The sequence below is a fragment of the Actinia tenebrosa genome, unplaced genomic scaffold, assembly GCF_029948245.1.
Source record: "Actinia tenebrosa isolate PJP-AT-01 unplaced genomic scaffold, QUT_ActTen_1.0 PGA_scaffold5__44_contigs__length_20552954, whole genome shotgun sequence".
Taxonomy (NCBI): Eukaryota; Metazoa; Cnidaria; class Anthozoa; order Actiniaria; family Actiniidae; genus Actinia; species Actinia tenebrosa.
This window is the reverse complement of record NW_028292582.1, coordinates 11504459-11528706: the sequence shown is the minus strand read 5'-3', so window position 1 is coordinate 11528706 and position 24248 is coordinate 11504459. Positions and strand designations below refer to the sequence as shown.

The following is a 24248-nucleotide window of genomic DNA, read 5'->3' as shown; positions in this document are numbered from 1 at the left end:
CGCAGGTCTGTCATACAGAAAGGGCCTACAAACACTCAACCAACCGTCCATACAAGATTCTTCCATGTTACTTCCAGCTCTTGACGAGAGAGCGATTCGCCACATTCAAGAAGGAATGCCAAGGTTCGTCTGTCGTTACTATGGCAACCATTTTTTATTACCATGGAAACTATCAATATCTTGTTTCACTGCAATATGCTTTAATTCCTACACCATAAAATCTTATTAAGTACACTTATAAAGTCCCGTTTACACTAGCGATTTTTGCGGCGATTTTTGCTGCGATTTTTTGCGATTTTGTCCATAATAAATGAATGGTAAAGAATTTACTTGTAAAGTTTTTTTCCGGATACCAAGATTTTCCTAGACGAATGTCTCTTTTGAAGGATGAGACAAAAGATTTCATATTTCGGAAAATTGCCACAAAAATCGCAGCAAAAATCGCCGCAAAAATCGCCAGTGTAAACGGGGCTTAAAAAGACTCCATCGTCGTTTGTAGTAAAATATATTTTCTATTTTTAGTGGGTTAGTAAAGGCAGTCGGCTCCCTTAGCAACAGATGTCAACACTATTACTATAGATGTGTGGCTCGTACGTCAGCCTTGAATGTTCACATGGCATCGCCATCCAAGGTAGGCTACATATTGTCACTGAAATGGCTTTTCTTCCTGAGCCAATCAAAATGCACCGAGACGCATACCAGCCAATCAAAATAATCCTTATACGAAATCTGCTCTGTGTACGGTTTGTGAATGAGTTTTCGTATGAGAGGGAAACATACAGTATTGGCTTACAGTGTGCACGGTACGACATGCCGTATCATTGAAATTGCTTCCCATAAGAATGGTTATTGTATGAGTGGGAAACATACAGTATTGGCTTACAATGTGCACGGTACGACATGCCTTAACATTGAAATGGCTTCCCATAAGAATGGTTATTGTATGAGTGGGAAACATACAGTACTGACTTACAGCACGTACACGGTACGACATGCCGTATCATTGAATTTGCTTCCCATAAGAATCTCAGCTAGAGGACATGCCATATTCGTTAACTTATATGTCTATTTTCCCCACAGGAATTAACGTTAAGTGATATCGAACGAAGCAAGGGATACACACATCACTTGTTGCGTGTTGTGCAAGGTCAACGAAGGTCCATAACATCTGTCACGCAGTGTATGGCATTACTAAGGTGAGTTACGTGAATTGTTAGATACTTGTGTAACGCAATCAATTTCATTCTATCTTACGTGACCGCTAGAGTAGGCACGAAATTTCTCAATCTGCTACATTTCCGGTTTCCTTTTACTTATTATGATTATTTTCTCGACAGGCTTGCTTCTAAGTCTCTCGCAGATGTAACAGAAGCCGACCATGAAGCACACTCGGCGATGCTACCACCACAGGATGAGATACCACAACGAATAGTAATAGGAATTTTTTTTAGTTTAAATAGTTTTCATTATCACAACCATATTGTTAAGGCTGCACGTTACCAATATCCCTGTTACTGTCTTGTTCCAAGATCGAGGTATAATCTAGTGTTACGTAATCTTTGTAAAAGATATCGTTATCACCAGGCCACCTTCATCTTGCCATGCATCAATGTCATCTTCGTTTTCATTATCACTTTATGTTTAAGGATGACTACCTATCTGCCTATCCTCCTCGTGCCTAAATGTCATATAGGGCCTTCACAGCGCTCTTCCACCTTTCCCTGTCGGCCGCCACAGTCCGTTTAAGGCTGCACGTTGCTATTATCCCTGTCACTTTCTTGTTTAGTTCCTGTTTTTAGGTGTTATCTAGTGTTTCATAATCTTTGTAAGGGGTATCTGGTTATTATCCATGCTCTTACTTGGTGTCATGTAATGCTTGTCTCTCCTCCAGGTTGGTTTAATGGACCTACTGACATGGGTTGGTCAAGGGTTAGAGCGTTCCTCGCATCTCTTAAACAGCTGCCCTAAGGGAGAGTTTGAACCAGAATCTACTGCATTTCCCACAGCCATGCTGTCACCTGCCGCTATGACTCATCGTGATAGCGAGACGCACCAGGCTATCATAAACACCATTCAGGTAAACTAGAAATAACTCGACTTAGAATTATAGAAGGATGTGCAGTGGCAGGGCCAGGCAGGGGAAAATGAGAAGAGAAAATAAAAGAAAGGGAGAGAAATTGTTAAGTCTTTGAACTTACTTTTGGATGGAATAAAAGAAAGGGAGGGATTGAACTTTCAGTCGTAAGGACAGGCAAGGTGTAAAGAAAAAAGGGGAGAGAAAAAAAGAATGAATGGATGGATGGATGGACGGAGAAAGGGAAGGAGGGGGAGAGAAACAGTGAAGGATAAATGCATGATATTTCTGTGATGGTTCTGTTGGTTTTGTTGATAGTCAAAATACCCTATTTTTGCGCATAATTCAAAAATGTAATTTGTCTACAGAGCTGTCAATCAGACGTCAAGAAAATAACCAATGAGATCAGACCCCATGCTGTAGCATTTGAAAGTCACGTGAGCGGAAGTGACGTAGGAAACTATGTGTTAGCATCCTGGTAAGTCCTCCCGAGCCGACAGTTTCCAAGAAGAGTATTTTGTTTTTGAAGTTCGTCTTTTTGTTTTACAGGAAACATGTGGAAATTCTCTCACAAGGATTTGATGGTTTGAAAAACGTTTATCAGATCATACAAGAAATTGTTCCGTACTTCAAATCCAGGTAAGGTTGCCGTTACTATGGTAACTACTGCTCTTTTGACGTTGTCCTGGATACCATACTTAATTAATCAACGTTACTATGGTTACCTTTTATTCCTAGTTTGTCAGTTCAAGGTCTTGGTGGCTCGCTTCATCTTGTATCGAACAAGATTAGCGAAGAATGCGAGAAATTCCAAATATGGTTTAGCGACTTATCACGTGATTCGACGACTCGAATCATGTCGGAAGGTGAGGAGAGGTCAAGTAGATTGTTATAGATATTATCAGGATTATAATGATATATTTATAGTGCAGAACTAACAAAAGAGGCCGGATAGCCAGGAAGTTGGAATGGGGATTTCCTATTCCTTGGAATAACTGACAAAAACTTGATAATCTTCTTCTAATATTGTCTATTCTTTTGACTTGTCCAGAGTCTTCTCATGCCATACTCGACACAGTGGAAACGACCGTGACAGCACTGTTACTTGGTGTACAGAGAATAGCGAAAATCACCGAGGAACGTAGCGAGGAAGACGAGCAAAAACGAACTACCTCCGAGGAAGAGCAAGGTAAGACTCTTCGAGAATCGTTGGGGGAAACTAAACAAAATCATGATAATATATATCTTTTTTTCTTTCTTTCTTTTTCCTTACCTGAAGATGAAGAAGACGAAGGTTTACTGACTGGTCATCTTATGACGCATGTTTATCAAAACATGGTTGACGATGTAGTAAAACTTGACCTCAAGACCGTTCAGATGAGTGTGAAATCCTTGATATCTGACCTGAGAGAGACGGCTAATGTTGTACAGCATCCCTCACGTAGTAATGAGGACAGCACATTCAATATTGAATCAAGTCTGTCACACGACAAAACAGGTTGGATGTTGAGGAGTTCAGGTATTCCACTCATGTCTTCTATTGTTGCTCTTTTGGACCAGTTCATTGGACTTGCAGACAGCTATCTGGTCAACATGTTGTCTTCACACAGAACTACATGTAAACTGCTTTCTGTTCTGTTGGGTGTTTTCACCGAGTTGGCAGAGAAAGGTTTTTGCTTGCCACCAGAGATGGAAGAAGAACAAAGTGGGGAAGGAGCTACTGAGTTTGAAGATATTGAAAATGGCGGACTCGGTGAAGGAGAAGGTGCGAAAGATGTTAGTGATCAGATCGAAAACGAGGACCAGGTAGGTCACGTGATTCGTCCGCCATATTGGAGATAACGTATCTCCTAAGAGTATTTAACAGTCATTTCCAAAGGAATGAAATAACAAGATACATGGCTGCCATGTTGGATGACATGACAAAAGAAGTCATACTAAAAACTTGTGTTCCATTCATTCAACATGGCGGATACTCTAACGATACTTGAAAACCACTCATGGGTGCCATGTTGGATGGCAGAACAAAAGAAACCATACTCAAAAATTGTGTCCCATTCATCCAACATGGCGGATATAAAAAACCACTAGTGGGTGCCATGTTGGATGACAGAGCAAATAATTTGGAGTCCATTTATCCAACATGACGGCTCAATCGATACTTGTAAAACATCTTTTGAATTTCGATTCTAATTTTCAGCTGCAAGATGCGAAACAACAAGGTCAGGATGAAGACAAACAAGACAACAGTCAGCAACAGATTCCCGAAGAAGAAAGTGGAATCGAAATGAGTGAAGATTTCGATGGCGCTTTGCACGATGTCGAAGGTGACGAACAAGAAGATGAGAAGAGCGGTGACGAGGAGGAAGAGGAACAAGATGTTGACAAGCAAATGGGAGAGTTAGATGGGAAAGAGGATGAGAAACTGGACGAGAAAATGTGGGGTGATTCTGATGATGAGGACGAAAACGAGGTAAACTATTTCTGATGGTAAACGCGAAATTGTTTTTGGACACCAAAATACCGTGACGTTATATTTGTGATGTGACGTGAAGCCAAGCAATTATCCATGTTTTTATTCCATTTTAGGAGAAGGAATCAGAATCGGAAAAAGGCGCTGGTGCTGAAGCCGAAGCGCAGTCTGAAATGGTGGCGAAAGAAGATAATAAAGGTGGGCATTTTGGATTGAAATTATAGTCTGTGACATCTCTATTCAGCGGACACCTCTAGGTTCCGAAGGTGTGCGCTGAATACATACGGATACCACCCTGTAGTCAAATCTTAGTTCTAGTTAGGTTGAGGCTAATCTTTGACACACTTTAAAGATGCTAGTACCGAGAGATTACTCGTGGACACTTTCCACATGGGTTCACTGGTCATGCACAAAGCATTTAATCGAGGCTGCATGGTAGTTTATACCCTATAGCCTCGTTTTAACGTGTTAAGTTTAACCGTCGTATGGCAAATGTACAATAAAGTAGGGGAAATTAAGTTCCTGTCGTGGTTTGTTGCAGATGCTGTTGATCAAAGTAAAGAGAAAGATCAAGAACTCAGCGAGCAAAATGACAAGGAAGATGATGTCAATGAGTTACCCAAAGAGGACCATGGGAACCTATCAGACGAAGAACTAGACGAACAGGGGGAGGGTAAGGATGATAATGGCACACCAGATAATGAAGAGGACAATGATCTTGACCTTCCTGAGGATTTAGAGTTGGACGAAGACGTTGAGAATGAGGAAGAAGTAGGAGAAGGAGAAGAAGGTAAATCATCTCTTCGTTTGGAACACAGGGTGCCCAATTTAAATATGGGCGAATGAAAATAATTCAATAATGGACGAAGCAAAATTCGGGATTTATTTTATTTTATTTTATTTTATTTTATTTTATTTTATTTTATTTTATTTTATTTTATTTTATTTTATTTTATTTTATTTTATTTTTTATTTGAAGCCAAGGTATTGTGGTCCATAGCAAATAGAAATAGGAAAATGAAGCAAAAATGCAGTACAATATTTTTTTCGCGCACCTTTTTTCCTGCATAATTCCCCTTTACTCTGGGTTCCAGAGGCTTTCGCTTTTATTGTTTTTTTTGGGGGGTTTTTTTTTCACGGTTTTACCATGAGATTCTTTCGTTCTCGTAGAAAAAGAAAGCGAGGCGAACATGGATGGTGGTGACGAAGAGCCAATGGACGTCGACCAAGAGGACACTTCACAAGAAGAAAGCAACAAAGAAGAAGAGCAAGGGAAAGAAACGAAAGAGACGGATGATGAGAACGAGGAAGGAAATGAAGAGAAACAAGATGGCGGTGAAGAACCCAAAGATGATGATAAGGATGAAGATGAAGAATGGAGAACGAAACATGAAAGCGAGGTTAGCAATCATTAAAAATAAAATAATAATAATCAAGGGAATGACTGGGTATGGAATGGGAAGATATTACAACCAAGGGAAAAGTGCAGTCTGCGAAAGGTTAACAACTTGTCAAAGTTATAAAAAGAAATGATACTCAAGGGAATGTGTAGTTCAAAAGGAAGGAACTTTACGCCCAAAAGTAAAGAAAGAAATAATACTCAAGGGAATGTTATGTAACCTGAATAAAGGGGAATCGTTACACGGAAAGTATACGTTCTATTAGAAAGAAACATTAAAGAGAAATTATTTGCGTAGGTTCCAGATGCTGTGCAAGCTGTAGAAGACACTTCAGCCAATGATGGAGCACCTCAACAGAACGATACATTAGAGCAGACCGCTGGTCAAAATGAGCCCAACGAAAACAAAGAACAGCATAGTGTGGGGACCGCAAAGGCTGCTGGGAATGAAGGGCATTCTGGAGAAGCGGAAGTGACGTCAGCACAGTCATCCGCTGATACAAAACAAAAGGTTCAAAAAATTTACATTTTTAGTTGTTTTGTTTTTTTTCGTGTAAAATATTTTGATGGTTTTTGTTGTTGTTGTTGTTGTTGTTATAGCAACGCAAGCAGATGAACCGATCTCGTTCTGACCGGAGCCTCGGGTCCATGGATGAGCGAACCCATAAGCGTTTGAAAACTGTGGACGAAACAGAACTGGAGTCTGAAAAACAGGTAGGGCAAGTGATAGTGGGTTTGCAGGTGACAGCAGCCATGTTGGAGGGGAAGAAATTCAGTTGCGTTATCATCCAACATGGCCGACGGCAAGTGAAAATAAGGACTCTTTCTTTCATCTTGGCTTAATTGGAAGAAACGTCCATGTATTCTGAATAAATTTGAGCTTTGTTCTCTTCTCTGGTCGCATCACCAAGTTTAAATCTTGTTTACAATCCTCCCAATGTTTTTTTTTAGTGAAAAAAATTTCTAATATCCTTGATGTTTATGGGTGTCTGATTTGTGAGAATGGTAGCTCTAGCGGATATGTTTTGGCATTATCCCCTTATACATGATTCTTTCTCTGTTGTATCACAGAGTGACGTGAAAAAATCATCAGAGCTTTACCAACACATCCAAGACGATGAGTCCAAGCACGATGCGCAGACTCTTGATAGTGCAACTGCTGACCAAACTCGAGAACAAGAGGGCGCGCGCTTCCCTGAGCATCAGAGTGACGAGGAAGATGAACAAGACGAAGAAATGGAGGATTCAGACGTGATGCTGAGGGAGAAAGAAGAGCGTCTGGTAATTGGATTGGATTTCAAAGCTTCCATATTCCTCTCTCTCTCTCTCTCTCTCTCCTTCCCTTCATTCCTTTCTTTTACTTCTATGTTCTCTTCTTTTTGCGACTCTTTCTCTTTCCTTCCTCTCTTTTAATCATCCATTTCTCCTTTATCTTTCTTTCTTTCTTTCTTTCTTTCCCCCTTCCTTCCTTCCTTTCTTTCTTTCTTTCCTTTCTTCCATTTTTTTCTACCTTCCTTTTTTTAATTCTTTCATTTCAATTATTTTACCGTAGAAGCAAATGCATCAACAAAAGAACCTTCCAGCTGACACAGAAATGAAAGCACATGACGAAGAACAACCGCAAGACACAGAGGAACTGGGCACTAGATCACAGTCACGTGACACGGATAACTCAGCTGATAGGACGAGCAGCTCGTATCACGTGTCTCTTACAGCGTTACATCAAGAAAAAGAGGTAAAATGAGGTTTGACATTTGAATGTCGTTAAGGGCTTATTTTGTTTTGAATTATTTATTATGACAGATGAGGCGTTAAGCCGTGTGGGATGGGCTCGGAAATCATATAAGAACATGCGTGATAGGTATTCTACCAGCTCACTAGATACACTGTGCTGACGAGGTCCAATACAGGCCGAAACAGCTGTCCACGGTTTCTAGTTGAGATGGCTCATTTTTTACGCGACTTGGAGTTGTGAAAGGCCCATTGGCACTCATCTTCAGTCGTTTCATATAAGGCATGCATGCTCTTAAATTGTTTCTTATGATTATTACAAACCGTTATAGATGTTTTTTTCTTCTGAACCAATAACAAAGCACAGAAACATACGCCATCCAATCACAACGCTTGAAATAGGAAGCCATTTCAAAGACATAAATTCCTGTACTTCCGACTACCAACATTTCTTTTTTTTTTTATGCCAAATGAATTTTCTCCGGTTTCCTCCCTTCGCTAAAATCAACTTCTAAATTGCATTTGGGATCAGTAGATAAAGAGCCACTTCTCGTAAATGCACTGATATAATATTTAGATAAATATTTCACAGGAATTATCCGTCGATCCAGACAGACTAAGATCCGATCTGGAACATCAGTTATCTGTGTGGTCGAATCTAAACCATGGTACAGCAGAGGAACAACGACTAGCTCAGAGCGCATGGCATAAATATGAAGTACTGACGTCAAGTCTTGCACAAGAGTTGTGTGAGCAGTTGAGACTGGTGCTGGAGCCGTCGCTAGCCACTAAACTCAAGTGAGTTTGTTTTTATTCAAGGCGAAGGTTGATGACTGATGGAAATGAGTACAAGGATATTCTAGTAGATGGTGTCGTGTTTCGAGATAAGTGATGAAGATGAACGATGATTAATGAAATTGGCTTAATGATGATGGTGGTGGTGATGGTGATGATGATGATGATGATGATAATGGTGATGACGACGATGGTAGTGGAAATGTTTGTGTGTGATGATAATGGTATAACTGAAGATGGCGACGGATGACGATGATGATGGCGATGGCGGTGGTAATGATGTTGCTTGATGATAATGTTAATGTATAATTCGATTTATGATTTTTGACAGACCTTATTGGGATAATAATAATCAGCTGTAATATTAATTTCCATGTTTACGCATCTTTGATCACACACACGTGTCATCCACAGGGGTGATTATCGTACTGGCAAGAGATTAAACATGAGGAAAGTCATTCCATACATCGCTAGTCAGTTCCGCAAGGATAAAATATGGTTGAGACGAACTAAACCAAGTAAGAGACAATACCAGGTGATGATAGCTGTTGATGACTCATCCAGCATGGCAGACAACCACTCCAAACAGGTACGAGCTTGAGCGCAATGTTTCCCCATTCCAGAACACGTGTCACTCCCTAGAGCATACTTTCTTTGTTTAACGGTTGCACACGAGAAGATAAATGAATATGGATTGGATACAACTCAAACAAAGAATCTTATTCTCAAGAGAATGGCAAGTGGTCTGAAATAGAAACTTCAATATGCTTTATATGTGAACAATAAGATGCAGTAATGAAGAAAAAAACAACGCAACATCAGAGCTAGACAAAACACTTCACTATTGATTGTACTGATTACTAAACGTAAAATATTCGCTTGCACATTTGCGAGCATGAAGAAAGAAAAAGGAGTGCTCAAAGATATTACGAGGGTGCAGTTTATAAAACTTTTTCCCCTTCTTTTCAGCTTGCTTTTGAATCTTTAGCTGTCATAAGCAAAGCTCTAACTCGGCTAGAAGCTGGTGATCTTGCTGTTTGCAGGTAAGGTATGCAAGCAAACACTACAACGTAACAGTGACAATTTATTGTTGTCAGATTTTTTTTTGTTTTTTTTTTGTTTCATGAAGCAAATATTTGTCCGAAGAAATTCCCAGTCCTTCAGGCAGAAATTGAACTCGAATTTGTGTTGTTGTTGCGTTTCCTGATTATTCGTCTTTTTATGCTCAGTTTTGGTGAATCAGTGAAGCTGCTTCATCCTCTACATGAACAATTCACAGATCAAAGTGGTGCAAAGATTCTGCAACAATTTACATTTGACCAGACCAAGACAAAGATAGCTCAGGTACGGTAAAAAATGAATATAGGTTGAATTAGGTGCACCTATCCTGCACTACTCTGATTTTACCATTACTTAGGGTCTTGAAAAAACTGAAGAGAAATTGCTTCCCTTGTAATTACATCTACAAATGTGCACAACAGTTACATCATGTGTCTGGGCATTAACAGTTTTAATATTTTCCCCAGCTTGTTGATACCTGTTCAAGTCTCATGCTGTCATCTCGTTCTCGTATGCAAAGCGGTCCTCGTTCTGGTTCTGATACGTCGCAATTGCTTCTTGTGGTGTCTGATGGGAGGGGTGTCTTTCTTGAGGGAATGGAGGTAAGGCTTCCTACATCTCAATTTTGTTACTTATTCAGCTTAGTTTTCAAGTCAGGCAAGATCTTGCCATCCAATGCCTTCCTCCATATGAATCATCATGAAATATTTAATTTTATATCAAATGCCATTTCTGTTGTTCGCTAAAACACAACTGACCCATTTGGGGTGGGGATTTCTGACCTGTTGTCCAAGTGAAAGTTGTCCATTGAATTACAGCACCTTCTAAATCTTAGAAACCTTATTTTCCAGACTGTAAGACGTGCTGTACGTGCAGCCAAAGCAGCAGGGATTTTCCTGGTATTTGTCATCATTGATAATCCCATCAATAGAGATTCTATCCTGGACATCAAGGTACCAATATTTCGTCCAGGAAAACCACCGGATATCAAGTCCTACATGGAAGAGTTCCCGTTCCCCTTCTACGTCATCCTCAGAGACATTAACTCACTGCCTGTCACACTGAGTGACGCATTACGGCAGTGGTTTGAACTGGTCACCAGTATGGACACTTAGTAGGTTGCCATGGTAATGATATCATGTTAATTTAACTGACATCAGTCACAGGCTGGTATCTTGTTGTATTAGTAAGAATTGCTCATTAGATTATTTCTGGTTGTCAAGATAATTCGTTGTCATGGTAACAGCATTTGTTACTTAATTGCTCACTATGATGGGCTATACAAAATATAACTGTCATGGGGTGGGTAGGGGTTGATTGTTATAAACACTAATCATGAATCCATAGGTATTTATATATTTGAAATAAAAAATATTTCACAGTCTTTTGGTTTTGGTTTCATTGTCTGTGCATCAAGTCTTCAGATAACCAACCTGGAAGATTTAGAAAAGTTTTTTAGTCTCTTGGGTACCCTGTGGCACTACATCAACAGGAAGCCCAATCCTTCTAAACAAGTATATAGGGATACTTACAGTAAACTCGTCTACTTTTCGTTGTGATGGTGGCATGGTGTGTGTACTTGAAGTAAGAAGAAGGACAAGTTGAAAGAACTCTTCTTGTGGTAAGTCTAATGTCTCCATAGTTGATCTTCCTGGTAGAATTTTACTGTTAAAAGAATATTGAGGAATTATCCAAAAAAAAGCACAGTGATTATGCTCTTTATTAGAGAAGATGAGATGATATGAGATGATTAGAGATGATGGACGATCAAGAATGATGATCACGGTAATGGGCATGGGTGGCTTAGCAGTGAGAGCACTCACCTCTCACCAAGGCAATCCAGAATGACTTGGTGTCGTATGTTAGTAATCTCTTCTGTTTTTTTATATTATCCACTACCATTCATCAGCATTGTCATCATCATCATCATCTTCATTATGCATTATTATTATCCATGATCACCATTGTCATCACTACGATGGTGCCTAATGATAATGATTGATGGTGATGGTTATGCTAATGCTGGAAAAATGCAATGTCTATAGATAATGATGGTGACGATGCTAATGCTGGATAATAGCAGTGACTATAGATAATGATGGTGATGAAGATGATGATGGTGATGATGATGGTGATGAAGACGATGATGATGCTGGATAATAGCAATGACTATAGATAACAAGGATGGTGGTGATGATGATGATGATGATGGATAATAATGATGATAATTAACAATATCGTTAAGTATACTTACATTTCTTCATCTGTACTGCTCAGAAAAACCTTGTATAAAATCTTCACTCCTTTCATTAACTTAGCTGCCAAAAATACAACATAATCACAATCAGCAATTTTATATGCTGTAAAGAATGGAGACAAAATATGGAATACAGTGTACATGCTCAGGGATAAAAATAATGGCCCTGAATGGCCTGAAATGATGGCCGGCCACAGAAATTTTATTACAGACAAACTGAGTCAGTAGCACTAACTATCAACATGTGACTAGCCAATATGACAAGAGAATTGTTATGGAAGTTTGGCCTAGCTGCCGTGTGCCAGACATTGCCCAATGAATGGCAGTTATTTTTGAGCCCTGATGCTACTATTGTTCCTCTTATTACAAACTTTTATATGTTTACCTTTCATTTCTTTGCTATTCTCGTTACTTTTATCAATAATACAACCATCTATGTATTTATTGGGTACATTTGTAAGAACTGCAGCATTAGAATTGAGAATCCATAACTTAAAAAAGAAAAATATTTAATATCACATTGCAAATTTACAACATTTAAAAACCACAATATTATATGTTATTCGAAAAGTTCCATCCCCCTACCCCCTTCCACCCCTAACACACACACACAGTAGGATAGATATAGTATCATGTGAGTAATATTGTTAGGTCTCTACTTTGATTTGAGGGATCTTTTTTGATCTCTAGGTCCTCTGGTTATTCTCCCTCCACAAAACCCCACATTCTAAATTCCAATTTGATGCAACTGAGAGTTAGCCATGCCCTGGATTCAAGGTCAACTTGCCTACGGACTTACTCGCCTATGCCAACTTGCATATGTATAAAATCAGCGAGTTGGCGTAGGCGAGTCCGTTATAGCGTATAAAAAGTTTGCATTTTGAAATCTTGAGCTTAAGTGTCAAGTAAGAAGGTAAGTTATGAACTACTTTTATTCATAGGCTTAATATATGGTTATATATTTCTTAAAGTGATTCTATACTTAGGTGAGTTTGCGTAGGTAAAAAAATTGATAATTTTATACATAGGCGAGTAAGTCCATAGGCATGTTGACTGTTGACCGTGCCCTGACGAGCACTGACAGAGGTAGATTCTGATATTTTCCGCATCATACTCACTATTGCACAGGATTGCCTAGTTTCTTTCTCTCTTGCACTTTTGACCAGGAATTTGAAGTTCACTCTTCCTTGTAGCTTAGACAGCAACAACCTGGACAAGTACAGCTCTGTGGTATATTCTCTAAAATTAAAATAAACATTTATTCCGAATAATGTTAAAATCAATAATGGTATTGGCAATTAACAGTGGCTCTACTGCTGCACATGTCATTCCCATGAGAATAAGATTCCCTTGGTTGCACATGAGAAGACTCATGAATTTGGATACAACTGATGCAAAGAATCTTATTCTCGTGGGAATGACATGTGGTCTGAAATGGGGTAATTTTATGCCTGAGCCGAGGAGGTCTATTTTTCCAGGGAGGAACCGAGAACCCAAAGAAAAACCCTCAAAGCAAGGATAGAATGAACAAGCAAATTTAATCACATATGTCATGAAGCTTGGGAATCAAAACTGGGACACATTTGTAGGGGGTGCGCACTCTCACAGGGGTGTTGTGGAGATGTCTGTATTGCCTTACCTAAAGATATTATCAACACCCAAAGAAGTTGTTACTGCATGTTTGTTGATTCTTACGCACTTGACTTGAAATTCACTGCTGCCGTCGTGTTGCAGAACTAAATCGCCTATAGACCAGCCACATCTGTGACACTTGATGACTCTACTACCCTGAGAAGAAAAAATCATATTTCATAAAAGAAAATAATTAGAAAAAACTTGCTTGCTACACTTGCTGCACTTCCCTGCTAGCAGAGCCTATTTTCCTTTTGTTTTGATTTAGAGAGAAATTTAATAGACTCTGCCGATGTAGGACGTTATTTCTGTTGCGCATGCATGGCGTAACTTAGTAATGCTGTTATGATTTTGACAGCCGCTCTTGTCAAACAATGTTTGGCGCCACGATGTATTACATTTGCTCATGCACACTACATGTTATTTAAAACTGGTTTTGTTCGTCCACAATCGTGGAAGGCAGTGTATCGAAGGAAACGCTTTGCATTGGCAGAGTCTCCTTCCTCCCCGCCTGAAAGAAGGGAGGGAAAGAGAAGAGAGACTCTGCTAGCAGGGAATTGCTGCACATCATACTTCTACCAAATGAATAAATTTCTCTCATGTTTTGCCTAACCATCACTATGTTTTCTATCTATTCATCAAACATAATTCTTGTGTTTTGACTGGCAGTTAGTATTACAGTTGAAACTGCATTTATCTGAGTAAAACTGTATCATGTGTGCAAGTAATATCTGACCACAGATTATTTCACATACCATAGAATCTAGATGTTTTGATTTGAAGGCATTCACATGAAGTAAAATAAAATAACTGCCCAGTAAACAGTCTGTCTCGGCAGGGTTTAATGATCCTTCTTGTAGTGACGGCAGATTGGTTACAGTGCCATGGCAACAAAGATTTAGAGATGTCTGTTGCCATAGTTCTGATGGCAATTCAAGAACCCTATCAAATTGCCTGCAAGAAAGATTGAAATAATTGACCTTCAGAATGTTGCTTTACAATGCTGTCATCATTAGCTTTATCTGCATCATCTTCATTTGATTATTATTTATATCAGCATGGTCATCATGATCATGATCAATATTATATTATCATCATCACCAATATTATCCATCATTATCTTCACCATCAACATCATTTTTCATCAGTAATCACCATCATCTTGCATCATTATTGTCATCATCATCATTATCTTCACCATCAACATCATTTGTGACCATTATGATCAATGCTAAGCATCCTTGTAAATAATCATTACAGGGCATAAAGTAATTGCTGTTCAGTTCATGGCCTTGACCATACCAAATTGTTTTCAGCTCAGCCATACTTCCTAGATCAACATTACTGGTCAAAATGACCAGCAATGCAAAGATTTGACTGGACAAGTTCCAGCCGTTACTTTAAACCCTGCGATCACAACCACTATTACAAGTAGTTGACCACTAGCATTGATTAGATAATCTATTTGGTTGTCCAAATGAAATTCTCACATGTTTTCGGTAATGCTATCCAAACACATTTTACAGCGCATCTCTACAGGTCTCCTCTTTAGACCTTGTCTTTCTTCATCCAGTTGTACGTCATATTCATTTGTTTGTGAGAATATATTTGGCACACTAGATGAGTCATCTATGCTTATTCTTAGTCTCATTTGAAGCTCTTTGTCCTGTACTAGAGACAGCCCATTGCAACTCAAAGGATCTATTATTACATCTGAAACAGCAAAGGGTTAACAAAGCATTAACAAAGCATTAACAATATTGGTGCATCAATTCTAAGCAAGATAAATCTATCAAGAATACTGGGTTTCACTTGGTGTCATTTCGTGTCTCGTGCGGAATGTTCATCAGCTGAATTAATAATTCTTTCTGGCTAACAACCTATGTTGGTCGGTTTTTGACCACCATTTGGAGCAGATAATGAGATTCAAAGACTCTTTAATTATAACAGCTGATTGAGCATCTACTCCTCGATCTTTCATCGTATCAGCTTAAGCATCCTTTAAGGCAATAAAAACGCTTGATTTGAGTGTTTTTACCTTGAAATAAAATACGACATTGCTTCGAAGACTTTGTTGCTTTTTTCCCTTTACTCGATTGTCCATTTAATTCTTCATTCTTTTTCACAACGACACCATCCCTTTTCACTGTTATTTCAACGGCTTCTGCATTAATACACTCAGGATTATTATTATCCGCCTTTCCTGGTTCTCTTAACCCAAGTATAAATTGTAAAACGCCAATATTTTTACGCACGTCACACCAAACAAGCACCGCTTCGTCCGCCATTTTGATTCCACTAAGTTCCCAGTCCACCTCTTGTTGTTGGGTTCCCTGTGTGTCACGCAAGTCACGAAACGGTACCAAAGCTGCAAAACTCTGGATAACGTTCTTACGCCTTCAAATTTCACTGAATAATTCAAGAGTTTTCTTAACAGAATAGTGCTATTAGAGCACTAATAGTTTATTTTCTATTTTTCGTTTAAGGAATATCATCATGTGATAATATAGGAGCTGTCAGCCAGGACAAGTGAAAATTGTGTACACAAACAATCACAACGTGTCGTGTCTTGGTTGCGAAGTTTATAAACTATGTTAATTGAATTATTTAAACGTAGTAAAACATGCAGACATCACCACGAAGACGAATAGGTCATGAAAGCCATCCTGAATGTGGTAAGACTTCACCTTCTTGCTAGATTTATGGTGTCTCGTGGTGTCGTCCCATAACTGGACGTAGTATAAGTCCAATTCATCTTCATATATTCTTTCAGCTGTGGAGCATTGTCGTGTTAAAGTATGTGTTTTTGTTATTTAATCAGCTGGTAGCCGCATTTGTATACGAGAGGTTGATTTACTGTGTCCAGAAGCTGTAGAATCCCAGAAGACATTTATTGGTGAGTTTATGAAATAATCATTATCTTTCCGATTTGACGCGCGCTAATAGTTTTTAGGTAATACTGTCACAAATACTTCACTAAGCTATGCTGCATTAAGTAAATATGAACGACATTTCAAGCATTCCTTTAATGATTTAGTAGCAAAATATTTCTAATACTAGAAAAGAAAGTAAAAAAGCATTTTTAAGAGTCCAGTGAGAGAGAATTTTGAACCAAAACCTTCACCCCCACAGGGACTGGCATCCGGCAGATACCTAGAGGGTGCGATGTCCTATCGCGAAAATCTATTTTGAGCCTCTATCTTGATCGGGTTTTAATATTTAACAGAGCAGAAATGTTATTTATTAATATGCTAAATTGATAAATTGTTTTTGAATATCAATTGAAAAATTTTAATTTTTAATTCCCGGGTTAATTGTAATAGGAAACAGATACATTTTGATCAGAATGCCTTTCATCCTTCCATTTTTTTCTTTTTCTTTTTGACAACAGCGCGCAAGTTTACTTACTCTCGTTCATCACGAGTATAAACAGATATATCGCAACATAGTCATTCAAGTTAGATTCAGTTAGGTTGAAAAGGTCGTCCTAATAAACGGACGAAACTAGTCCCTAAACTGCAATTGTGTTGTTGTTAGTGCGTGGGGGGTTATAGAAATCACCAGAGGGTGCGTATAGATATGAATATAAGCAAGTCCTTCAATGTCTCGATTGAAAAATTATCAAGAAAAGCCTTTCATTCTGCAACCATTTTTTCTTGTTTTAGAATTAAAAAATAGATTGTTCTTCCGATTTAAATTTCTTGTTTACATGGCGATCTATGCGGCTTTATAGAGCGTTTAGGTTTTAATATTCAACAGAGCAGAAATCAATTCATAGATATTTTGATCAGAATGCCTTTATTCTGCAACTATTTTTTCTTGTTTTTGTATTAAAAAAAAGAGTGTTCTACCAATTTAAATTTCTTGTTTACATGGCGGTGTAAAAGGCTTTATAAGAGCGTTTAGGTTTTAAATTTAAGCATTTAATACTTCATCGACGTCAAAAATCATTCTGTCTAAAACCTGTCAAAAAAGATGTACAAAAATCCGACCTTGTGACATTGTATTATCTTCACGTCACTCAGCTGTTATATACAAACGTCTGCTTTGTTTAACGAAATATTCATTTGCAGCAGCCGTACGACTCATATGGAATTTACCCCTTTAGGGAGATAAAAATTAATAAATACTGATTATTTTTAAGGCATATTTTGGTTCTAAGCTTCAAATACGACCTTGCAGAGTTTGTAGTGTCGGGGATACGTTTTGTTCCCAGAGTAACGCATTCACCTTGCCCTTTTGTCTAGGTTTCAGGTTTACAACTCGTAAACACTATTCTGTCATTATACTGGATCACTATTTGAGTATTTGCATTTTGCTTGTTGAATTAACATACCGTTAACTTATAAAGCATTCACGCGGAGAAAGACTATTGCAATGTTAGCTTCAAATCCAAGAACTCCGTAGCATTAGTCTTTGAGCTTTATTCTCAAGAAGCCAAACATGGCTGAAGAAAAGAACCCTTTTCAACGAAACGTTGAAATACGAGAATCAGCTGAGTTTGGTAATATAATAAAAACTCGAACAGGTAAGGCTTAGATGAGAGCTGCTTCGTGGTATTTTGTACCTTTTGTGTTTAAATTAACTCGTATTTGTATATCAAAATACCAAAGAACGTTCAACCTTGGTACCATCTTTGAGGCATCGAAGCTGAATGTTCTGTACCAACATGACAGAAGTACGAAGTTTGTAAAACTTAGACTTAACGCTTCAAATGTAGTTTGTTTTTAAAACATTTATCTAGCATGAAATACTTCGCATATTTCTTATGCTTCGATCATGACCTGGAAAAGTGCTGGTAGATGTTTAAAGTAAAACAAATAATCATTAAATCTGTTAGAATTTTAAGCTTTAACCCCTAGTAAACCCATACCAGTGTTCTTGGCAGATTCCTCGTGTTGGAGGACGTGTTATATTATTAATTTTCATTGAAATTCGCTTAGAATAATTTATCTTTCTTAATGGCTTTTCGTCTGCAAAGTGTTTTATCGATTGTCCTCGATAATAACAATTATTATAACTGGAATAAGAGATAAAAGAAAGCTACTTCATACAGTCTTGATAATCGCTGGAATTAAGCTGTGAAATAGCTTTTTTGACTTTAAAATTACCTTTAAAAATCCGGAGTAAACTAAGCACTTGAACAGCTTATTCTTTTGAGTGTAGTTTTCATTACTTTGATTCTTTTAACTCAGACACGGAGATCTTTTATGACAGATCCAAAAAGTTGACAAATCGGATAGATAAAGACTAAGAGATTTTAGTAGTCCATTTGTTGAACTATCTCGGAAAACTGATAAAAAAATTTTACATTCTAAATGAAAACTTATGATATTTGTTTAATTTCCTTATATTCTATGCAAATATTGAATTTTTTATTATACAACAAAAACACTTTGACTCTGTTTAAGCGCTATAAATTTGCATAGTATTCTATTCGACTTTAAACGCCCCCTTCCCCCACAAAATTAAGAATACCAAGGGTGGGGGGACAACATCTAAAAAAAATCATATATTTTATAAAACTAAGATTCTTCGTTTATAAAAAATTATTTTCTTTGTCGAAAACTGAATTGTGCTCGAGAAGGTCTTGTTCCTTTCTTTAATATTCCAAATGTATTACAAATGTTTTAATTCCTCTCCGCCCACATTATGATGGGAGAAAAAACCCTTACTTAACTTCTTTCTGTGATTGATTTGCATCTTATCCTATTTGACTTCAAGGGCCACCTTCCCCCCCAAAAAATAAGAATACCAGGTGGGGAAAACGGCATTTTTATAGATTTTTCATATATTAAACTAAGATTCTTTGTTTGTGAAAAATTATTTTCTTTGTCGAAAATTCCAAATGTATTACGAAAGTTTGCCTCCAGGCCATCTTAGCCCAGCTTATGATTAAAAAATAATAATAACTTGTATAATAACTCATTTCTACGATAGAAAACTTACACTAGTACCCTCGCAAACGCATATTCTCACAGTAAAGATTTTATTGGCACACTTTTTTGTCGCCTAGAAATAACCTTCCTAAAACAAAAATATTTTGGCAATTAATTTTTTCAACTCTAGAAACTTCTGTTCGATTATTCTAGCTCTTTCATCTTACAAATATTGATTTTTACTGTTCGATTTGTTTTTGAGGCTATGTTATAGCCAAAAGCTTTTGAGGGATATAGGGATCCGAAATGGCAGCACTGATATCTCAAAGATTGTGTTAATCATTTATAACAGATAAAGTTCCAACCTTTTAGCAGTAATTATAACTGTTGAAAGACATCAATTCACAGCGTAGGGTAGGAGAGATGTAGTCAAAATATTACCTACAGGTTGTCTCGTTTGCCGCGTGTCTTCTTTACCGCTCACTAGCCCTCTCGAAAGAATAGTCCATGAGCAATGATGATGAAAAACGATATAGTGGAATTAATATCCACCTGACAAGTCCTAAATCATTAAACAAACTTTGAACTTCCTTTACAAGGTATACGATAATTAGCCGAAATGGTGGATAGGATTGAGATTAGAATTTACTTTTATTTGGACATTTGTCATGTACTGGTTGAGAAAATATCGCTATCTTTCTCATCGTAGAGGCATTGGAGGTATTTACAATCGAAAAAAAAACTTGTCCATTAATTTTATATGATTTTCCTTAACCTATATTTATGTAAAATCCATCTTTCTCTCGCTTTTATTCATTGGATAGAACTTTATTTTGTCCTAAGCTTTCAGTTTTTCGATTTGTTTTTATTTCCATAGTTTTGTTTTGGCGTTTGAGTTTAAATTTTTCTCTGTTAAAGCGCAACAAGCGAACAAAATCTTAAAAACACGTTCAATATTAACAAAATCATTTATAATAAATAGAGTAAAAATGTAACTAAAAAAGACAACGTGTGAAACCCAAGACACAGGAAAATAAGTATAAGAATAAGATGACACTTTGTAGAACGTGTTCATTTTTTAAATTCAGTTCTGAGACTTCGGTATGAATTGCTATGGCAACGATGTTTTCATTCATACAATACCTAATAGTTTTCTTTTTTTCGTTTTTATTTTATTTTTATTCAAATTGGCTTGCTATAGATATCGGTTTTCTTGACATATTTTGTTTTTTAATAGTTTTATTGTCTAGTCTCATTTTAATGGTACAGTACTTTGACAGTTCTTTCTTCCTTCTCTAACATTGGACAGCTATTTTGCAGTGACGTTCCGACTAATCAAAAATAAAAACATCTTTGACCCCCGGCATTGTCTGAAACCAGTTTTTTTTTTAACCTTTGAAGCTTTCCATCTCGTCGCTGGCGCCATGAAAGACGCGAAAAAAAACACCTGCCTTGTAAATAATATTAGGGAAATTAAATGCTCAATAAATAAAGACACCTTTTGACATCGTTTTGTGTAAATTTTATTTTATTGCAGACGAAAGGGAGGCGATACATAAGAAGGCGTTTAGAAAATGGTTGAATGCGAAGCTACAAAAGGTATGCTAAAATAATTTAGATATCTATTAAACTGTAAATAGTACATATTGGCTGAGATCAATCATACAAAACTATAAGTCGTATACGACTAGTTTCCCTACATACGACTGAGTGTCAAAATAAAGATAGTCTCGACGATGACACGACAAGTCGTATAAGACTAGTCTCCCTATATACGATTTAGAGTGAGTACATTAAAAGATAGGCTCGACGATCATACAACAAGTCGCATACGACTAGTCTCCCTATATACGGCAGAGAATGAGTGTATCAAAAGATAGGTTCGACAATGATACAAGTCGCATACGACTTATCTGTGTCTATATTTAATCGCAGGCGACTCCTCCCATCGAAGTAAAGGACCTCATAGAAGACTTACGAGATGGTCACGTGCTGTTAACCTTAATGGAGACACTGTTCTCTACACAACTGGTAAGAATTGTATATTATTCTGCCTTATTCATTGTCATTAATGAGATATAGATGCGCACCCCGACCGGAAACGAATCCAGCACGAGGTGCTAAGGATGTGCCAGGGTCAATATCAACCCGGCTCAAACAGGGTGGGTGGGTGGGCGCCACACATAGTTATATATGTTGTGCTAATATGGCTACGCGTTGCTCTTAGCTGCCTTCATACTCTGTTATTTCTCGTGTATTAGTCTACTGCCTACAAGTTCTTTAGAAGAGGCTGACACGTTACCAAGGAAATGTAATGTGCGCTAATCTCGCAAAATCACGAACGACGCGAACACGTCACGCTACAGCAAGTCTAGTTTCTTCACGTCACAGATGGGAAAATCACGGGGAAAAGCTGGCGAGATTGTCAAACCAAAATTATTCCCCCAACTTTCCCAGACATATTTTTATTTCAGCGACTAACTCCTGGACATTTTAAAACCATTATTCTCAATACTGCGTATTCAACTGCTAATCACGTGATCGCCTCTCGACCGATCATACCTTCGGCCACCTTCTATTCGATAGAAATTCAATATGCATATTCAGTGTTACTTTAAGAAAACATTCTTTCGCTCGATAAATTTTTATCGTTTTTTCCAGCCACGTGAAAAAGGCAAGATGAGGTTTCATAAACTAACAAACCTGTCGACAGCACTAAAATTTCTTGAGCAAAATGGGGTGAGTTAAAAAATGTATAAGTATTAGATAGTATTTGATGATGATGATGACAATTATGATTATGATACTTATATAATGCTTGTAAAGATGCTGATGTAGATGGTGGGGATGTTTGCGATGATGATGATGATGGTGGTGTTGAAAATGATGATAATGGTGATGACGATGATGATGATGGTGATGACGATGATGATGATAGCGATGACGATGATGATGGTGGTGACAGTAGTGGTGCTTATGATTGATGTAGATAGTGATGACAGTATTGAGGTGACAGTAGTGTGCTTATGATTGATGTAGATAGTGATGACAGTATTGAGGTGACAGTAGTGGTGCTTATGATTGATGTAGATAGTGATGACAGTATTGAGGTGACAGTAGTGGTGCTTATGATTGATGTAGATAGTGATGACAGTATTGAGTGATCGTGATTGTGTTATTTCAACAGGTGAAGATAGTGGGCATCAGTAACTACGACATTGCAGATGGTATATCCAGAGCAATACTTGGTCTTGTATGGAGCATCATCCTAAGATTCCAGGTATCAATCAACTGTACCGTTGCCATACTATATTCTAAACATTAACAAAAACTTAGCTAGGACTTCCTGTGGTCTCGGGGGGAGGGGAGCTGCGGAAAAGGAGGGAAGAGATGGGACTAGGGAGGAGGAAAGAAAGACGAAAATGCTGAAAACTTGTTAAAACAATTTGTTGAAATGTGTTCATATCGCAGTAACGTCTCCCATAACAATACCAAGTGCCTTTGCGAAAGCTACTCGTTACATGCCCCTGCTTGTCTGTGTTAAACACGTCAATAAGATATTTAATGTAGAATGTTTTCCAATATTCGTCGCGAATTTCACAGGTACAAGGGCCATTTCAAGAAACAAAATCTGATGTCAAAGTGAAAGACTTTCATGTGGAGAAGGAGCTGTTAGGCTGGTGTCAAGATGTTTTGGATGGGTAAATACCGTTCCACTTATATTTATTCGTTTATTTATTTTTCTCTTCTTTTTTTTTTTTTTTTTTTTTTTTTTTTTTTTTTTTTTTTTCTTTATATTTTATTTTATTCTTTTTATTTATTTTATTTATTTATTTTAATTTTTAATTTTTAATTTTTTTTTCTTTCGTTTTCTTTTTCTTTTTTCTTCTCTTTAGACTTTTTACGTTTTATTTTTTAATTTTCCCACCCTTCGTCGTCTTTTTTCTTTGTCCTACTTTCTTTTTCTCTTTTCTTCTACTTTCCTTTCTCTTTCCTTTCTCATTTGTTTCTCTCTCTTCTTCATTTCCAAGGTATGAAGATGTAATCAAGTTGAAAGACTTCACTATTGGCTGGCGTAACGGCTTAGCCTTCAATGCCATCATTCATTCTCACAAGTAAGAGAACTTTACTTCAATTATCATCATAAATACACGACCTATGCATGCATCTTTTCATTATTTATTCGCTGTTCATTGACATTTCTGTTTGGTTGGTTGTCTTCAGACCTGAGTTATTCGAGTTCGACGATCTGCTGGAGAATGATAACAAAACAAACCTTCAGCATGCGTTTGATGTTGCCCAGAATGAATTCAGTGTTCCACAGCTGCTAGACCCGAGTGGTATGTATGTCCTCGCGTATGTACCCATGTTATATCTTCCGTCCGTCCGTCCATCCATCCATTCACCCACCCACCCACCCATCCATCCATTTACCCATCCACCCATCCATCCATTTACCCATCCACCCACCCACCCATTCATCCATCCATCCATCCATCGATCCATCGATCCACCCACCCACCCACCCATCCATCCATCCATCCATCCATCCATCCATCCATCCATCCTATCCATCCATCCCATCTATCCATCTATCCATCTGTGTCTGTCTCTCTGTCCTGCCTTATTCGTATCCATTTGTTTACTGATAGACATTGATGTCCCTCAACCTGACAAGAAGCTGATCATGATGTACCTGACGAGTATGTACGACGGGTTAAAGAACTACACACCAACCAGAGACAGGAAAAACAAGAAAATACAGGTATGGAAAAAAAGTTTTATCAGTCACAATAATATCCTAATGTTATCCCTGTCAAAACTCGTGCTATTTTTAGTTAGAATTGTGTGGTTTTTAAATAAATTAGTTTTATGTCAGAATTATATTAATATCAATTTAATATTAATAATATTCTAATAACTTTAGCAATATCTTCATATTTTCTATT

At 37.7% G+C, this 24248-nt stretch overlaps 3 protein-coding genes across 3 annotated transcripts in view; 2 read left to right on the top strand and 1 right to left on the bottom strand.

Annotated features, from left to right (window-relative positions):
• Positions 1 to 10915, top strand: part of LOC116304384 (midasin) — a 42672-nt gene extending 31757 nt beyond the window's left edge. The window contains exons 69-92 of the mRNA XM_031714111.2: positions 6 to 123; positions 523 to 631; positions 1081 to 1196; positions 1338 to 1431; positions 1892 to 2077; positions 2443 to 2552; positions 2624 to 2713; positions 2813 to 2940; positions 3126 to 3263; positions 3354 to 3880; positions 4275 to 4547; positions 4664 to 4745; positions 5089 to 5337; positions 5718 to 5947; positions 6245 to 6457; positions 6547 to 6660; positions 7018 to 7227; positions 7499 to 7681; positions 8270 to 8475; positions 8887 to 9061; positions 9442 to 9515; positions 9702 to 9816; positions 9999 to 10133; positions 10383 to 10915. Of these exons, the coding sequence (XP_031569971.2) occupies positions 6 to 123; positions 523 to 631; positions 1081 to 1196; positions 1338 to 1431; positions 1892 to 2077; positions 2443 to 2552; positions 2624 to 2713; positions 2813 to 2940; positions 3126 to 3263; positions 3354 to 3880; positions 4275 to 4547; positions 4664 to 4745; positions 5089 to 5337; positions 5718 to 5947; positions 6245 to 6457; positions 6547 to 6660; positions 7018 to 7227; positions 7499 to 7681; positions 8270 to 8475; positions 8887 to 9061; positions 9442 to 9515; positions 9702 to 9816; positions 9999 to 10133; positions 10383 to 10646 (4139 nt within the window). The 3' untranslated portion in view covers positions 10647 to 10915. The remainder of the gene's footprint in view (positions 1 to 5; positions 124 to 522; positions 632 to 1080; positions 1197 to 1337; positions 1432 to 1891; positions 2078 to 2442; positions 2553 to 2623; positions 2714 to 2812; positions 2941 to 3125; positions 3264 to 3353; positions 3881 to 4274; positions 4548 to 4663; positions 4746 to 5088; positions 5338 to 5717; positions 5948 to 6244; positions 6458 to 6546; positions 6661 to 7017; positions 7228 to 7498; positions 7682 to 8269; positions 8476 to 8886; positions 9062 to 9441; positions 9516 to 9701; positions 9817 to 9998; positions 10134 to 10382) is intronic.
• LOC116304385 (E3 ubiquitin-protein ligase E3D) lies at positions 9968 to 15889 on the bottom strand. Its single transcript, XM_031714112.2, has 9 exons — positions 15459 to 15889; positions 14911 to 15133; positions 14176 to 14374; positions 13428 to 13576; positions 12907 to 13027; positions 12174 to 12279; positions 11786 to 11849; positions 11064 to 11196; positions 9968 to 10964 (listed from the first exon to the last, which is right to left on the bottom strand). Exons 1-9 carry the CDS (start codon positions 15706 to 15708, stop codon positions 10944 to 10946), a joined length of 1266 nt encoding a protein of 421 aa, XP_031569972.1. The 5' UTR covers positions 15709 to 15889; the 3' UTR covers positions 9968 to 10943.
• Positions 15890 to 16028: 139 nt separating this feature from the next.
• The window catches only part of LOC116304392 (uncharacterized), a 70437-nt gene continuing 62217 nt past the window's right edge, over positions 16029 to 24248 (top strand). Inside the window, exons 1-10 of the mRNA XM_089038061.1 lie at positions 16029 to 16095; positions 16242 to 16316; positions 20837 to 20898; positions 21235 to 21330; positions 21961 to 22038; positions 22487 to 22579; positions 22903 to 23000; positions 23331 to 23414; positions 23524 to 23639; positions 23952 to 24064. Of these exons, the coding sequence (XP_088894187.1) occupies positions 16044 to 16095; positions 16242 to 16316; positions 20837 to 20898; positions 21235 to 21330; positions 21961 to 22038; positions 22487 to 22579; positions 22903 to 23000; positions 23331 to 23414; positions 23524 to 23639; positions 23952 to 24064 (867 nt within the window). The 5' untranslated portion in view covers positions 16029 to 16043. The remainder of the gene's footprint in view (positions 16096 to 16241; positions 16317 to 20836; positions 20899 to 21234; positions 21331 to 21960; positions 22039 to 22486; positions 22580 to 22902; positions 23001 to 23330; positions 23415 to 23523; positions 23640 to 23951; positions 24065 to 24248) is intronic.

Excerpts from the sequence above, each read along its gene's own strand:
- LOC116304385 (XM_031714112.2), bottom strand. The coding sequence starts at position 15,708 with ATGGCGGACGAAGCGGTGCTTGTTTGGTGTGACGTGCGTAAAAATATT. Across the intron at positions 13,577-14,175 it reads CAAAACATCTAGATTCTATG|GGTAGTAGAGTCATCAAGTG; the intron begins GTATGTGAAATA and ends TTTTCTTCTCAG. Across the intron at positions 11,197-11,785 it reads AGCAGTACAGATGAAGAAAT|TAAAATTCTACCAGGAAGAT; the intron begins GTAAGTATACTT and ends TTCTTTTAACAG.